The sequence below is a fragment of the Lithobates pipiens genome, unplaced genomic scaffold (genome assembly GCF_037356315.1).
Source record: "Lithobates pipiens isolate NorthernLeopardFrog02 unplaced genomic scaffold, aLitPip1_a1.2 Scaffold_19, whole genome shotgun sequence".
In the NCBI taxonomy this organism is placed as follows: Eukaryota; Metazoa; Chordata; class Amphibia; order Anura; family Ranidae; genus Lithobates; species Lithobates pipiens.
Window position 1 is genome coordinate 237,543,212 of NW_027507764.1, and position 15,198 is coordinate 237,558,409.

Below are 15,198 nucleotides of genomic sequence, written 5' to 3' on the forward strand. Positions count from 1 at the left end.
CCATGTTTGCCCACTTTTCATCTTACCATGCTACATGCACTGCAACTCTACTGTATTCCAGTTTGGTTTTCCATGATCTGAAAAGTACCAATCCTAGGATTAGTGGAAAGTGACTTGTTCTGCACCTTCCACTCACAAATGTCTACATTTGGGTGTGCAGGCATAATCCTACAAGCATCTTTGTGGCTCTATACATCTGTAAAGGTTGCCTCAGCTGAATGTGAATGGTCGCTTTAGGCAGACTTTCATGTTTAAGCCTGTGAGGAAAGGTGTTTTAGAAACTCTGAATTACAAGGAACTTTCAAAGATAGGTTTTGAACATATAGGCTCACTATTTCTCCTACCAGTGAAACTCAGCTTCCACGTTGGCATTTTCGCTATTGGTGCTAAAGGACCTTGTCCAAGCACTGATTTTCTGCTATCTTTTAATGAAGACTTTTCTATCAGAGAGTCTGGTAAGTGAGTATGAATGGTTTAGAATAAACCTATCTGCGACTAGGTTCAATTCAGTGATTATTTTTCCATTTTCTGGAGTACTGCAAAACATTATCTCCTTAATCATGACACTGTTAGTAAGCATATTTTACACAAATGTATCCTTATACAGACATGGATTAAAAACGATTTTACAATCTGCTAAATCTTACCTTGAAGAAGCCTTTACATCCCTCACATGTCCTAACTCCATAGTGTTGACAGGCTGCATTATCTCCACACACTGCACATGATCCCTCTCCAGTTGAGGAGCTTCTGCTGGGTGGTGATGGAATACTGCCCTCACCTACCATGTTAATAGCTTGGCAAGTTGTGAGAGGAGAAAAGACAAGATTTGATACCTTTGCCATGGGTAGATTAAAGGACAAGGACTCCACTGATAGTTGTGTTGAGTCTCCTGGAAGGCCTGCTGACATGTTATGAGAAGATTCATAGCACACCTGAGGGTTATATAGTGGAGTATGAGAAGGAGAATTCTTAAAGCGGAAAATTGGAAAACGTGGAGAAAGAGTTCTATGTGAAGTCTCCATCAAGTTACTTGGAGTCATGCAAGAATGAGTACCTGGCAAGGCATGCGTGTCTTCCCACTGTGGTGATTTGTGAGTTGGATATCCTGGTGTAGTTGGAGTTGATGGTGGAGATGTTTTAAAATACACTGATGTGCTTGGCAGAGCATCTTCTGTTTGCTGTGGAGCTGAACCTTGGTAACTGGATAAACTTGGATTTTCCATTTTTATTAGTGGCCTCTGTCCGGATGCTTGTATTTGGTACAAGCACGATGGTTTACATTCATAGCTTCCAGAATACCCCTCAATAAAAGTACTAAAGCTTGGCAAGGATGTAGTTGCAGAAGCAGTAATCTCTGTGCTCCTTAGTTCCATGTTACATTTTGGACTTGTAGAATTCATCATTTCTGAACTGAAATTAGAGGCATGACCACAGACCTGGGTAATGTAAGCGGAACCAGGTGGCGTGGGATTATACTGTATGCAGGGCATATCTGTAAATAAAATAAAACATTACAAAATTCTAAAAACGACTGTAATAATGTAAAATATATCATTTATCAAATACTTTGGAAAATCAAACTGTTGTTACATAGAGAGAAAATGATTTGCTTTGATACTAGCACAATGTCAACATCTTAAAGGGAATACTAAAAATTTGCATAGATAATTTATTTAATGATTTTAATGTTTCTTATTTCTGTTAATGAAGTATTTAATATTGCTTATGAATTCTCCATATTTACTATGTGCATTCACCAGGTTGCTGTTCAGCTTTATTCAGAAAAGATACACAATTGTATGGTTACAAAAGGGACATAAACCCTCCCCATCCCTTGCTCATATGGCTCCAAAGTGAGTGTCTCTTTCTAATCGCATGGCATACTAGCCCATTATGTGCCACTTACCTGTAAAGGAAGCCTGCGCTGTCCCTGCTGGTGGCCACATCCATCACTGTCCCTCTTCCTCCCAGGGCCACGGACTCTGGCCCTGGGACTGGCCGGAGCCATGTGACGTCATAGTCACGGCACTTACGAGGGAAGAAGTGGACCGGAAAGGCCGTTTCTTCACAGTGTACAGCAAATATCTCCTAAACGGCGCACGTTTAGGAAATATTTCCACTACCTATAGGTAAGCCTTATTCTAGGCTTACCTATAGATAAAAAAACAGGTAAAAGTCATAATCAGAGGTTTACAACCACTTTAATAATAGCATGTAATGTCAAGCTGCAGTTTCTAAAGCAAGCAAAACACCTTGTGTTAAAAAAGGCACAGATTCCAGAGAGACATACTTTTATCCCTGTACAAGAATAAGACCACATCTACAATATGTAGAGGGGGGCAGCACACACTAGGGATCTAGTGTGGATTTGGGGGGGGGGGTGTCTTATTTTTCTATGGGATATCTCTCAACAGTCAAAGCATACTTGAAGCACATGGATTTTGAGGGGTATAGATTTTGAGGGGTCCCCCCCCATGCCTTTTTTTCAACATTTTATTTTTGTGTGGGATCACACAACGGTAAGGAACTGGTATGAATTTTGGGGGGGATGGGGTGCACAAAGTTTTTTTGTGGAGTTCTCCCTTTTAATCTATACTGAGCCCTTGGTAAAAAAGGGTCTGGTTTGGATATTGAGAGAAATCCCTTGCCCACGTGGTTTACAAATAGATCAAAGAGACTGGGAAATGTCATATGACAGCAATCGTTTTTTTTCTAAATGTCACTTTTGCTTTAGTACATCCTGCGGGTGCGCCACTGCCTGTGAAGGTTTAAGGCATCCCCCATTCCCCTTTTTTTTTCACAAAACTTGCAAATTGGCCTTAAAATCAGAAAAGACCAGAAAAATATAACACATTTCAGCTCCTGTAGACTTCAATAAGGTTGGGTTCTATGTTCAGGGTTCACAATTTTTTAGGCCTTGGTTTGGCAAATGACCTGCAAATTGAACCCAAGCCAATTGTTTGTTTTTTTTGTTTTTTTTAAGAAACATTTATATCATTCTTTCTTATGTCTTTACAGGGTCTCTCTTTTTCAGAAACAGTAACGTGCAGGAAGAGCAATAAGTGTATCTCTACCCAGTTGTGTATCCCTTCCATGTATTTCCCCAGTGTGCACTTCCTCCGGGTCTGAAAGCTGAAATGAAGTGGGGAGGAAGTCAGGTGCCGTGATTTTTGATACTGTGTTATAGTCATCTGACTTCAAATAAGTTTCCATTACTGGGGTAAGCTTGAAAGCTAGGATATTGGAGAATCAGATATCTCATGGTAGGGACTCCTGGTTGAGACCAAACACCACTTGAGCTACAGGATTTGGATGAGCCCATCTTTTTATTACTGGTGGCAAACAGCAATCACACTAGTCAGTGACAGTTTGCTTAGGTTATGTATCCAATTAATCTTCCTCACCTAAAAAAAACTGCCTCACTAAAGCTGGGTACACACATATCGGGATTTGGCCAGTTCAGCAGGAACAAAATGAATTTCCATTTGTGTGTAGCCCTCTTCCTTCAACAAAAGCCGATCATCAGCCAACGGCTGCAGTGCTGATCAATGTATTCTAATGGGGGGGGGTTTGTTCAGCCTGCTGGTTGAATAAAAAAAAAAACTTACAGTGTGTACCCAGCTTAGGTCAAGAATCAAGAAGCTAACGAGGAAGTACATGGTATTCCAGTGAACCCAACTCCTGCATCTACTCCTCCCATGGCATGGTAATCTTCCAAACTTTTTAGAAAATCCAGGCAGGAATACTGCAGATGATAATGAAGAACCAAACAAAAATATTACAGACTTTTATCATTTATATTTTGGAGATGTGTAGTAGCACCACAGTGCAGCAGGACTTAACATTTGACCCTGAAGCCGCGTACACACGGGCGGACTGTCTGGCCTACTTAGTCCGCCGAAACACATTTCAGCGGACAATCCGCTCGTGTGTGGGCTTCAGCGGACTTTTTCAGCGTGCAGTCTGGCGGACTAAGTATTTCGGAATGTTGGAAATACTGTCCGCTGGACTCGCATTTGGGCGGACAATCCGCCCGTGTGTGTGCCAGTCCGCCTTTTGAAATGAGCGGACTTTTCCCGCCCGGAGAAAAGTCCGCTCATTTCGAGCGGGTATCCAGGTAGGCGGGGCCCGCGACGGAGACGTCGCTGGCCCCGCCGCCTGGTATGGACTTAAAGGGGAACCCCAACGCCGAAAAAAATCGGCGTGGGGGTCCCCCCAAGTCCACAACAGACCCTTGTCCGAGCACGCTACCCGGCCGGCCAGGAAAGGGGGGCGAGCGAGCGCCCCCCCTGAGCCGTACCAGGCCGCGTGCCCTCAACATGGGGGGGTGCCTTGGGGAAGGGGGGGCCGCGCGGCCCCCCCACCCCAAAGCACCTTGTCCCCATGTTGATGAGGACAAGGGCCTCTTCCCGACAACCCTGGCCGTTGGTTGTCGGGGTCTGCGGGCGGGGGGCTTATCGGAATCCGGGAGCCCCCTTTAATAAGGGGGCCCCCGGATACCGGCCCCCCACCCTATGTGAATGAGTATGGGGTACAATGTACCACTACCCATTCACCTGTAAAATAAAAGTACCAAAAAAAACACAACACAGGGTTAAATATTTTATTGCACAGCTCCGGGGGTCTTCCGTCTTCGGGGGTCTTCTCGTCGGACTCCTCCGCTATCTTCTTGTAGCTCTTTTGCTAGCGGAGGAGTCCGGCTTTCTTCCTCGTCGCCGGCCTCTTCTCCCGACTTCGGGGGTCTTGTCCCCCTCTTCGGTTCTTCTGCCGGGCCACCGCGCCTTCTTATAGCTCTTTTACAGGCGGTGGCCCGGTCTTCTGTCGCCGCCGTCGCCGTCGCCACCGCCTTCCGTTCTTCTTCTTCTTCTTCTCCTTCTTCTCCAGGAGATGTTGCCTCGACGCTCTCTCCGGCCGGAATGCCAGGGACGCGCTCCGCTGCCACTTATATAGGGACAATGGGGCGGTGTCAAATGGCTTTATGTCACATGGGTTGGTCACATGGTGACCCCGCCCCCTTACGATGTCATAGTCCCCATGTGACATCAACCCATGTGACCAACCCATGTGACATAAAGCCATGTGACACCGCCCCATTGTCCCTATATAAGTGGCAGCGGAGCGCGGCCCTGGCATTCCGGCCGGAGAGAGCGTTGAGGCAACATCTCCTGGAGAAGAAGAAGAAGAAGAAGAAGAACGGAAGGCGGCGGCGACGGCGACAGAAGACCGGGCCACCGCCTGTAAAAGAGCTATAAGAAGGCGCGGTGGCCCGGCAGAAGAACCGAAGAGGGGGACAAGACCCCCGAAGTCAGGAGAAGAGGCCGGCGGCGAGGAAGAAAGCCGGACTCCTCCGCTAGCAAAAGAGCTACAAGAAGATAGCGGAGGAGTCCGGCGAGAAGCCCCCCGAAGACGGAAGACCCCCGGAGCTGTGCAATAAAATATTTTAACCCTGTGTTGTGTTTTTTTTGGTACTTTTATTTTACAGGTGAATGGGTAGGGGTACATTGTACCCCATACTCATTCACATAGGGTGGGGGGCCGGTATCCGGGGACCCCCTTATTAAAGGGGGCTCCCGGATTCCGATAAGCCCCCCGCCCGCAGACCCCGACAACCAACGGCCAGGGTTGTCGGGAAGAGGCCCTTGTCCTCATCAACATGGGGACAAGGTGCTTTGGGGTGGGGGGGCCGCGCGGCCCCCCCTTCCCCAAGGCACCCCCCCATGTTGAGGGCACGCGGCCTGGTATGGCTCAGGGGGGGGGGCGCTCGCTCGCCCCCCTTTCCTGGCCGGCCGGGTAGCGTGCTCGGACAAGGGTCTGTTGTGGACTTGGGGGGACCCCCACGCCGATTTTTTTCGGCGTTGGGGTTCCCCTTTAAGTCCATACCAGGCGGCGGGGTAGGCGACGTCTCCTTCGCGGGCCCCGCCTACCTGGAGACGCGCTCGAAATGAGCGTACTTTCCTCCGCGTGTGTGGGCGAGTCCGTTCATTTCAAAAGTAGGGCGGATAGTATGGCGGACTTAGTCCGCCGTATTAGTCCGCTCAAAAAGTGCCATGTGTGGGCAAGTCCGTTCATTCGAAAGTATGACGGACTGTCCGTCGGATTGTCTGACGGACTAAGTTGGCCAGACAGTCCGCCACGTGTGTACGCGGCTTAAGTGAAAGTACTCTTAAGAACATTTGACTAGAAGAGTTAAAGAACATTTTACCAATAGAGAAAGTAGCCTAACATTATAGGCTAAGAACATTTGACTTAAAAGAAAATAATATGAGGGAATAAAATAATACAAGGGAATATGTTTCTGCAGCTGGGCTTTAATTAACCTGGAGTGAAGGTGGGTTAAATGTCACATTCATTGCGCTATAAACGTGCCTAGATATGGTGAAAACAGTTTACAGTTTATTCTTTTTGCACTGGCCAGCTGGATCACATGCTGTGGAATTTTTGTAAACCCACTGAGGTGACACCTTTTACCTGGTGTCGCTACAGTGCCTTGAAAAAGTATTCATACCCTTTCGAATTTTCCACATTTTGTCATGTTATAACCAAACATGTAAATGTATTTTATTGGGATTTATTGTGATAGACCAACACAAAGTGGCACATAATAAAAAAAAGTGGAAGGAAAATGATAAAGGGTTTTCAATTTTTTTCCAAATAAATATTTGAAAAGCGTGGCGTGCATTTGTATTCAGCCCCCTTTACTCTGATACCCCTAACTAAAATCTAGCAGAACCAATTGCCTTCAGAAGTTACCTAATTAGTAATAGAGTACACCTGTGTGTAATTTAATCTCAGTATAAATACAGCTGTTCTGTGAAGCCCTCAGAGGATTGTTTGAGAACCTTAGTGAACAAACAGCATCATGACGGCCAAGGAACAAACCAAGCAGGTCAGGGATAAAGTTGGGGAGAAGTTTAAAGCAGGATTATGTTATAAACAAATATCCCAAGCTTTGAACATCTCACAGAGCACTGTTCAATCCATCATTCAAAAATGGAAAGAGTATGGTACAACTGCAAACCTACCAAGACATGGCCGTCCACCTAAACTGACACACAGGGCAAGGAGAACATTAATCAGAGAAGCAGTCAAGAGGCCCATGGTAACTCTGGAGGAGCTGCAGGGATCCACAGCTCAGGTGGGAAAATCTGTCCACAGGACAACTGTTAGTCATGCACTCCACAAATTTGGCATTTATGGAAAAGTGGCAAGAAGAAAGCCATAAGAAGTCCCTTTTGCACTTTGCGAGAACCCATGTGGGGGACACAGCAAACATGTGGAAGGAGGTGCTCTGGTCAGATGAGACCAAAATTGAACATTTTGCCCTTAAAGCAAAACGCAATATGTGGTGGAAAACGAACACTGCACATCACACTGAACACACCATCCCCACCGTGAAACATGGTGGTGGCAGCATCATGTATTGGGGATGCTTTTCTTCAGCAGGGACAGGGAAGCTGGATAGAGTTGATAGGAAGATCAATGGAGCCAAATACAGAGCAATCTTAGATGAAAACCTGTTATGCCCCATACACAGGATCGGAAATTCCGCCAGAAAAAGTCCGATGTGTGCTTTTGATCAGAAATTCCGACTGTGTGTATGCTCCGCTGGACTTTTTCTGGTGGAATTCCCGCCAGCAAAAAATTGAGAGCAGGTTCTCAATTTTTCGGTCAGAAAAAAATTCCGATCGGAAATTCCGATCGTCTGTAGCAATTCCGACGCAATTCCGACACGCAAAATTCCTATGCAAGCTCTGAAACGAAGCATTGAACTTAATTTTCTCGGCTCATCGTAGTGTTGTACATCACCGCATTCTAGACGGTCGAAAGTTCCGAGAATTTTTGTGTGACCATGTGTATGCAAGCCAAGCTTGAGTCGGAAAAAACAACCACGTTTTTTCAAACAGAAAATGTGATTGTGTGCATTAGAGTCTACAAAAGTCCAGGAACAGCAGGGGAAGGGAAGGGGATCACCGCTCCAGGTGGATGTGTGGATACAAGACTTTCCTTAGAACTGGAGCACCAGGTGCAGGCTACGCATATAGCAAAATGAGGAAACAAGGAAGTTCTGGACAGCCGCACTCCGGAATATAGCCTTTATTAAGCACTGTTAAGTGTGAAACATGTCAGCTTATCCTATTTTTTGCTGTGGCTTGTATCTGTTGGACTTTTTATACTAAAGGCTATATTCCGGAGTGCGGCTGTCCAGAACTTCCTTTTTGCCTCAGAGTCTGCAAAAGACTTGAAATTGGGGCAGAGGTTCACTTTCCAGTAGAACAAACGACCATAAACATACAGCCAGAGTTACAATGGAATGGTTTAGATCAAAGCAAATGTGGTAGAATGGCCCAGTCAAAGTCTAGACCTAAATACAATTGAGAATCTGTGGCAAGACTTAAAAATTGCTGTTCACAGACTCTCCCCATCCGATCTGACAAACTGAGCTAGTTTGCAAAGAAGAATGGGCAAAAATGTCACTCGCATCATAACTTGCAGTTATAATTGCAGCGAAAGGTGGTTCTACAAATTATTGACTAGGGGGGCTGAATACAAATGCACATCATACTTTTCACATATTAATTTGTAAAAAATGTTAAGAACAATTTATTTTTCTTCCACTTCTCAATTTCAAGGTTGCAATAAATATACTTTAGCAGTGACTTGGTGTACTTCAGTGTCTCACTCTGTCTCACTATTGCATCACTAGGCTGATGACACATGAGCGATTCTGCCGCTAGTAACATCTCACCAGCGGCAAAAATGCTAAAAAGGCTTCCTGTGTCTCTATCTGGAATCGCCTCACAAGCAGTGAGATGTCGCTCTGTTGCTGGCCCAAATACTGCTGAATGTTGATAGCTGGTGATGCGGCAAAATCTTGCTGCCTCAACTACAGAAGAAGGGATTCCATAATGACAAAACAGGCAGCTTCTTGGTGATCCCACTGCTGTCAGTTTTGACAAATCATCAGTAGCAAGATTACTTGTGGCAAAGACGACCATGTGTCATCAGCCATAAACAGCAAAATTAAAAAGAAATCTATATAAGCCTTTTTTTCTTTAGTGTAGAACCTCGGTAAAAATAAACAATATATTTTGTAACTGCCAGTGGGCAACTTGCATATTTTGTTTTTGAGCATGTATACATTGGTCTTAAATCTTTGTGGGGAAAAAAGACACACGGTAAATGACTTTAAAGGTTAAAGCGGTAGTAAACCCGCACATTTTTTTTTTTTTTTTAAACCTGCAAAGCAAAAGGCATAATGAGCTAGTATGCACCGCATACTAGCTCATTATGAAATACTTACCTTAGAACGAGGCCCCGACATCTGGCCCGATCCACGCCGAGGGAGCTGACATGCTCCCTCTGCGTTTCTTCCGGGTATCGCGGCTCCGGCACTGTGAGTGGCCGGAGCCGCGATATCGTCACTCCCGCGCATGCGCGCGGGAGATTTCAGTCCGGCCGCTCGGCTGCTGCCGGATTTTGACGGCGAGAAACCCCTTGTGTGCATGCGCCGCTGCAGTCAGCGGCGCATACCGAGGGGAATATCTCCTAAACCGTACAGGTTTAGGAGATATTTTTTTTACCTACAGGTAAGCCTTATTATAGGCTTTCCTGTAGGTAAAAGTTAAAAATGTGGGTATACAACCACTTTAATTTTGTAGTTACAAATACATAGTTAGTAAGGTTGAATAAAGACACCAGTCCATCCTGAGTGAGTGTCTACAATTGTCCCTATCCCTGTACATTGCACACTCACATCGGTCCCTACCCTCAAGGAGCCCACAATCCAAGGTCCCCATTCATATACTAGGGCCAATTTTGGACAGAAGCCAATTAACCTACCTGCATGTCTTTGGAGTGTGGGAGGAAACCGGAGTACCGAGAGGAAGCCAACGCAGGCACAGGGAGAACATGCAAACTCCAGGCGGGTAGTATGGTGGTTGGGATTCAAACCAGCAATGCTTTTTACTGCTAGGTGAGAGTGCTAACCACTACACCACTGTGCCGCCCCCAATAATATGGAACTACCCTTCTAAACAAAGCACTAACATAAACTTCATGCCAGCCACAAGCAAGATCTACAATGTGGGATCTGAAATTTGAAGGCTGTGGACCATGATTTTGTTTTGTGTTAAAATATTATACAAATACTATGCTATTTGGATATGTTGCTAAAAAAAATAAGAAAAAACATTTTTGTGTAATGATTTCTTCAACAGCCATGCCTTCTTTTCCACTCACAGGACAAGTAGGAAACCGTTCTAAATTTTTATTTGTTTTTCCTAATTCTATTTTCTCAAGGTTTGCTCCTTTCAGTGACAAGCTTTTGCCAGAATTAAGTCTCTGAATATCTGATCTTCACCAGAGCCCATATTTGTACAGACTGCAGTGCCCACAAGGTGATCGTTTACAATCGCTTTAAGTTGCCTTGCCATCAGTTGTGCTAGTAATGCCGTCTGTACAAATATGGGCTCTGAATATCTGATCTTCACCAGAGCCCATATTTGTACAGACGGCATTACTAGCACAACTGATGGCAAGGCCACTTAAAGCGATTGTAAACGATCACCTTGTAAAACAACCCATTCAATTTAAAATTTAAATGAAGATCAAAACATGTGTGTATAGATACTGTATAATTTTTTTTTTTTTAAATACTCTTTTCTCCATTTTTTATGAGTGATCACATTCCCTCTGTTCTCAGCTGCATAAGAGCTGGGAGAGGAGAAACAGCGGCACACTGAGCTTTAACAGAGGCTGCATTGGGGGAGACAGAGGCTGCATTTGGGAGGACAGAGGCTGCATTTTGGGGGGCTGAGGCTACATTTGGTGGAACAGAGGCTGCATTTGGTGGGACACAGGCTGCATTTTATGCGACACAGGCTGCATTTGATATGACACAGGCTGCATGTAAGGAGGGACTCTGCTGGGGGCACCTGATGTGAGGACAGACTCTGCTGGGGACGCCTGATGGCATCTGGTTGTAGGCAACGTGGCTAGTGACATGCTCAGGGATCCTACTGATTCTGCATTATGGTGAGTTGAATGATTTAATTTTATATTACAATGTAATAATAGAAATAATGCGCTTCAATCATCTTGACAGCATAACAACCATTGTGCCGGGATGATTGAAGTGCTAACACCAGGTGTTTGGAGTATTTGTATCTGCTCATTGTTAAACTTTCTAGAATACACATATTTCTATTGTTGTATAGGATCTGGGCCTGCTGTCCCTCCATCCCTCTCTCCCTCCATCCCTTGTTCATCATAGACGCTAACCACACCACCTTAGAGCCATGCCCACTATTTCACTCAAACCATGCCCATTTTTGCCAAGTGGGGAGGTAAAAAAAAAGGACAGGGTCTGGCGCCCCCCCATCCCAACTTCACCAGCCGCCACTGGTGGCAGTATTTTAATGTAAAAAGACGATTTATAAGCTGTTGGCACTGCAGTTTTTTTTTCATATTAATGGGTTTTGTAACACTTTAAGTATTCTCATAATTAATTATTTTTTTTGATTGATGCATTTTATATAATTTATTATTCTTAACCCTCCCTCTTCTTAGCTATTGTAAAAGATGATTGTTAATCTTCCATATCATCAGAGTGTGTTGTCTAAAAAATGTCTGTCTTTACCTTTGCCTCAAAAAATGCCGGTTGTAGTGGGCTGCAGGGTACCTCACAAGTTGTAATTGTTACATAGTTAGTCAGTCAGGTTGAAAAAAGACACAAGTCCATCCAGTTCAACCACAAAAATAAATAAATAAATAAATAATATACAATCCCATATACTCAATTCTATACCGACAGTTGATCCAGAGGAAGGCAAAAAAAAACAGCAGAGCATAATCCAATTTTCTAAAGCAGGGGTAAAATTAATTTGTGATCCCCTGAGAGGCAATCGGATTTTCCCCAGATCAACTTTACCTATCAATGTTAGTACCCAGTTATATTATGTACATTTAGGAAATAATCCAGGCCTTTCTTAAAGCAATCTACTGAGCTGGCCAGAACCACCTCTGGAGGGAGTCTATTCCACATTTTCACAGCTCTTACAGTGAAGAAACCTTTCCGTATTTGGAGATGAAATCTCTTTTCCTCTAGACGTAAAGAGTGCCCCCTTGTCCTCTTTGTTGACTGTAAAGTGAATAACTCAACGCCAAGTTCACTATATGGACCCCTTATATATTTGTACATGTTGATCATATCCCCCCTTAATCTCCTCTTATCAAGAGAGAATAAATTCAGTTCCTCTAATCTCTCCTCATAGCTGAGCTCCTCCATGCCAATTGTCATATGTTCCCCTCTGGTGATAGCCACTGAACCATCAGAGAGCTAAGCCAAGTAACAAAAATAAAGGAACGGTGGAGAAATCTGGTAGGAAACAGATTGACATCTTCTTATTAATGGCAAGTTGGAACATGAAGCCAACATCAATGATGGAAAGCCTGATTCAAAGTTTTGTGCAAAAATCAGGAGTTCTTTCAAAACTTGTCATTGTGGAGAAAAGCATGGGAGCCAATGAGGCAAAACCAAGCTGTTTTTTTTTAATGATTTTTAAGGGTGCAGTGGGCTTTAAATGGTACCTAATGGCTACAGAAGGTCCTCTCAACTATCCTGAACCTGCTCTTGTGCCAAATGTGGCCTCTTATTATCTCTTTATAGCCTTTTTTCAGACAGAAAAATCAGGCAGTAAATAAATGATCACATAGTGATCACAAAAAGGAAGCAGCAGAAATAAGAATAACACAAAATGAAACTACCCTAAATACACCAAAAACCCCCGCACAATCGAAATAAAGGAAAGGAAAGGAAAAAAAAGAGTAAATCATTTTTAAGGCAATTTTGCCTGAGCAGCTTAGAATTACTAGTAGTCGGTAGAGCCGGTAAAGCCCCATACACACTATCAGATTTTCTGCTGATTTTTTCCTTCGGATCTACCAAAACCATATAATATGAGGTCAAACCTTAGGAGTTTCAATTTGTATGCAATCAGGCAGGCCCTTGCACTACATGGTTTTGGTAAATCTGAAGACAAAAATCGTCAGAAAATCTGAAAGTGTGTATGGGACTTAAGGCCCCTTTCACACATGCGGATGGTATGTCCGTATTTCATCCATCCGTTTGCGGATGAAATACGGGCATACATTCATCCCTATGGGATAGCGGGTGTCTGCGGATGAGCATCCGCAGACACCCGCTATTGTCCGCCTCCGCAACTGTCCGATTCTGCAGACGGAGGAAAATCCTATTTTTCTGTCCGTCTGCAGAGCGGATCGGATGAACACGGGCAGACGGTCCGTGCTCATCCGATCCCCATAGAGGAAAGCGGAGAGCTGACAGGGCGGTCCCTGCACAGTGTGCGGAGACCGCCCTGTCCGCCGCCGGCTCAGCGGGGACAACGGAGCGATCCCCGCTGAGCGAGCGGATCATCACGGGGTGGATCATTACTGATCCGCCCCGTGTGAAAGAGGCCTAACAGTTTCTCGAATCTGCTGCAACAAATGGTATGGAGCCACAATGTGAAATAACACAGCCTATAAAAAACCCTGCTAGCAATTAAATTAAAGTAAAACTTGAGACAAGATGCAAAGACTTGTAATAAATATGTAATGTAAATGGCTATTTTAACTTTTACATTTTTGATGCACTGTTTGGACTAAAACTTTTTCTTTTTCTCACATATTTGTTCATTAGTTATCACAATGTCTGGATTTTTCAACATTGTATGAACTTATTTATTCACATGTATGTTTTGCTTTAGTGCCATTTGCCTGTATTGTTGTTTCTTTTGCTGTTAGTTTCACAATTGCCTAAGTGGCTACTTTATCGCTTATTTGTTTACATGCTCCAGCACAGGTTTTCTATATATTTGGCCCATAGCTTTTGACAAGAGTTAGGAAAGAAAGCTTATCTAGAAAATAATTATAAAATGCTTCTTTGAGTCCAAACTTACCATTACACACAATGCCACTCCACCGAGCAGTAGTGATTTACACTACTAAGCTGAAGTAAGGTAGATAACAATTACTCATAGGCGTGTGCACAGGACACCCTGAAGATTCCCCCTGCTGCCCGAAACCCCCCCCCCCCCCCCACCAGTGCTTCCGACTCCCCTCCTCTCCTGACAGCTGCTGCTGTAGGCACACAGGGGGATGTTTCAGGATGGAGAGTATAGGGGGACTGTGTTCATTCATTCATAACTGACGCATAGTAAACTGTGTTTACTATGGCTCAGTTTGTGAATGAACAGGAACCCACTAAGTACAGAGCGCTTCTCATGCATTCACTGTGCAGTGCAGCTGAGGCTGCAGAAAAAGGGTCTGTAGAATCTCTGTCCTCACTTTCTTTTTCTGCCTCAAATATAAGACATCAGGGGTCTGTTTAAATCCCTGATATTTCACCAAAGTAGGCTCCTACATTTATTTTAAAAACGTATAAAAATTATATTGTAAACAATTATTTAAATAATGTAAAAAATAATAGAAAATTAATAAAAAGACTGACACTGTCCTGCCCTACTGACACTGTTGATGGCTCTACTGACAACACCCTCTGCCCTGCTGACACCATCCACTGTCTTACTGACTCCAACCTCTGACCTACAGACACCGTCCACTGCATTACTGACACCAAACTCTGCTCCACTGACGTGGTCCACAACACTACTGACACCGTCCACTGCATTACTGACACCAAACTCTCCTCCACTGACGCGGTCCACAACAACACTACAACCGCGATGCTCCAGGTGGATGATATCCCAAGAGCCAATGCATGGCTGCTGAGTGGAAATTACGTACCTCGCCACGGCAGAGAATATCGAAGTATTGCCCAGCAAAATAAGGTACATACATTGCGGGGAAAAAAAAAGTGCCCAAGGATAAATCAAGCTGTACTCACCAATGCAGGAGCGAAAAGTTTAAAATGTGGGTGGAACTCCACTTTAAAGTACAGTCCTTTTGACACCCTTCAACTAGATGGCAGCTCACCTCCTCAAATCTACTAACCTTCTATGAGGAGGTGAGCTGCCATCTAGATGAAGGAAGGACCGTAGACATAGAGTATCTGGATTTTGTAAAGGTATTTGATACAGTTCCCCACAAACATTTACTATACACAAGCTAAGGTCTGTCAGCATGGCTCAAAGGATGAGTACCTGGATTGAAAACTGGCTACAAGGGCGAGTTCAG

At 44.3% G+C, this 15,198-nt stretch overlaps 1 protein-coding gene across 2 annotated transcripts in view; it reads right to left on the minus strand.

Moving 5' to 3' along the window:
• NR4A3 (nuclear receptor subfamily 4 group A member 3) overlaps positions 1 to 15,198 on the minus strand; it is a 102,322-nt gene that overhangs the window by 63,149 nt on the left and 23,975 nt on the right. For both annotated transcript variants that reach the window (XM_077491815.1, XM_077491816.1), the window contains exon 3: positions 648 to 1,495. In XM_077491815.1, coding sequence (XP_077347941.1) covers positions 648 to 1,495 — 848 coding nt within the window. The remainder of the gene's footprint in view (positions 1 to 647; positions 1,496 to 15,198) is intronic.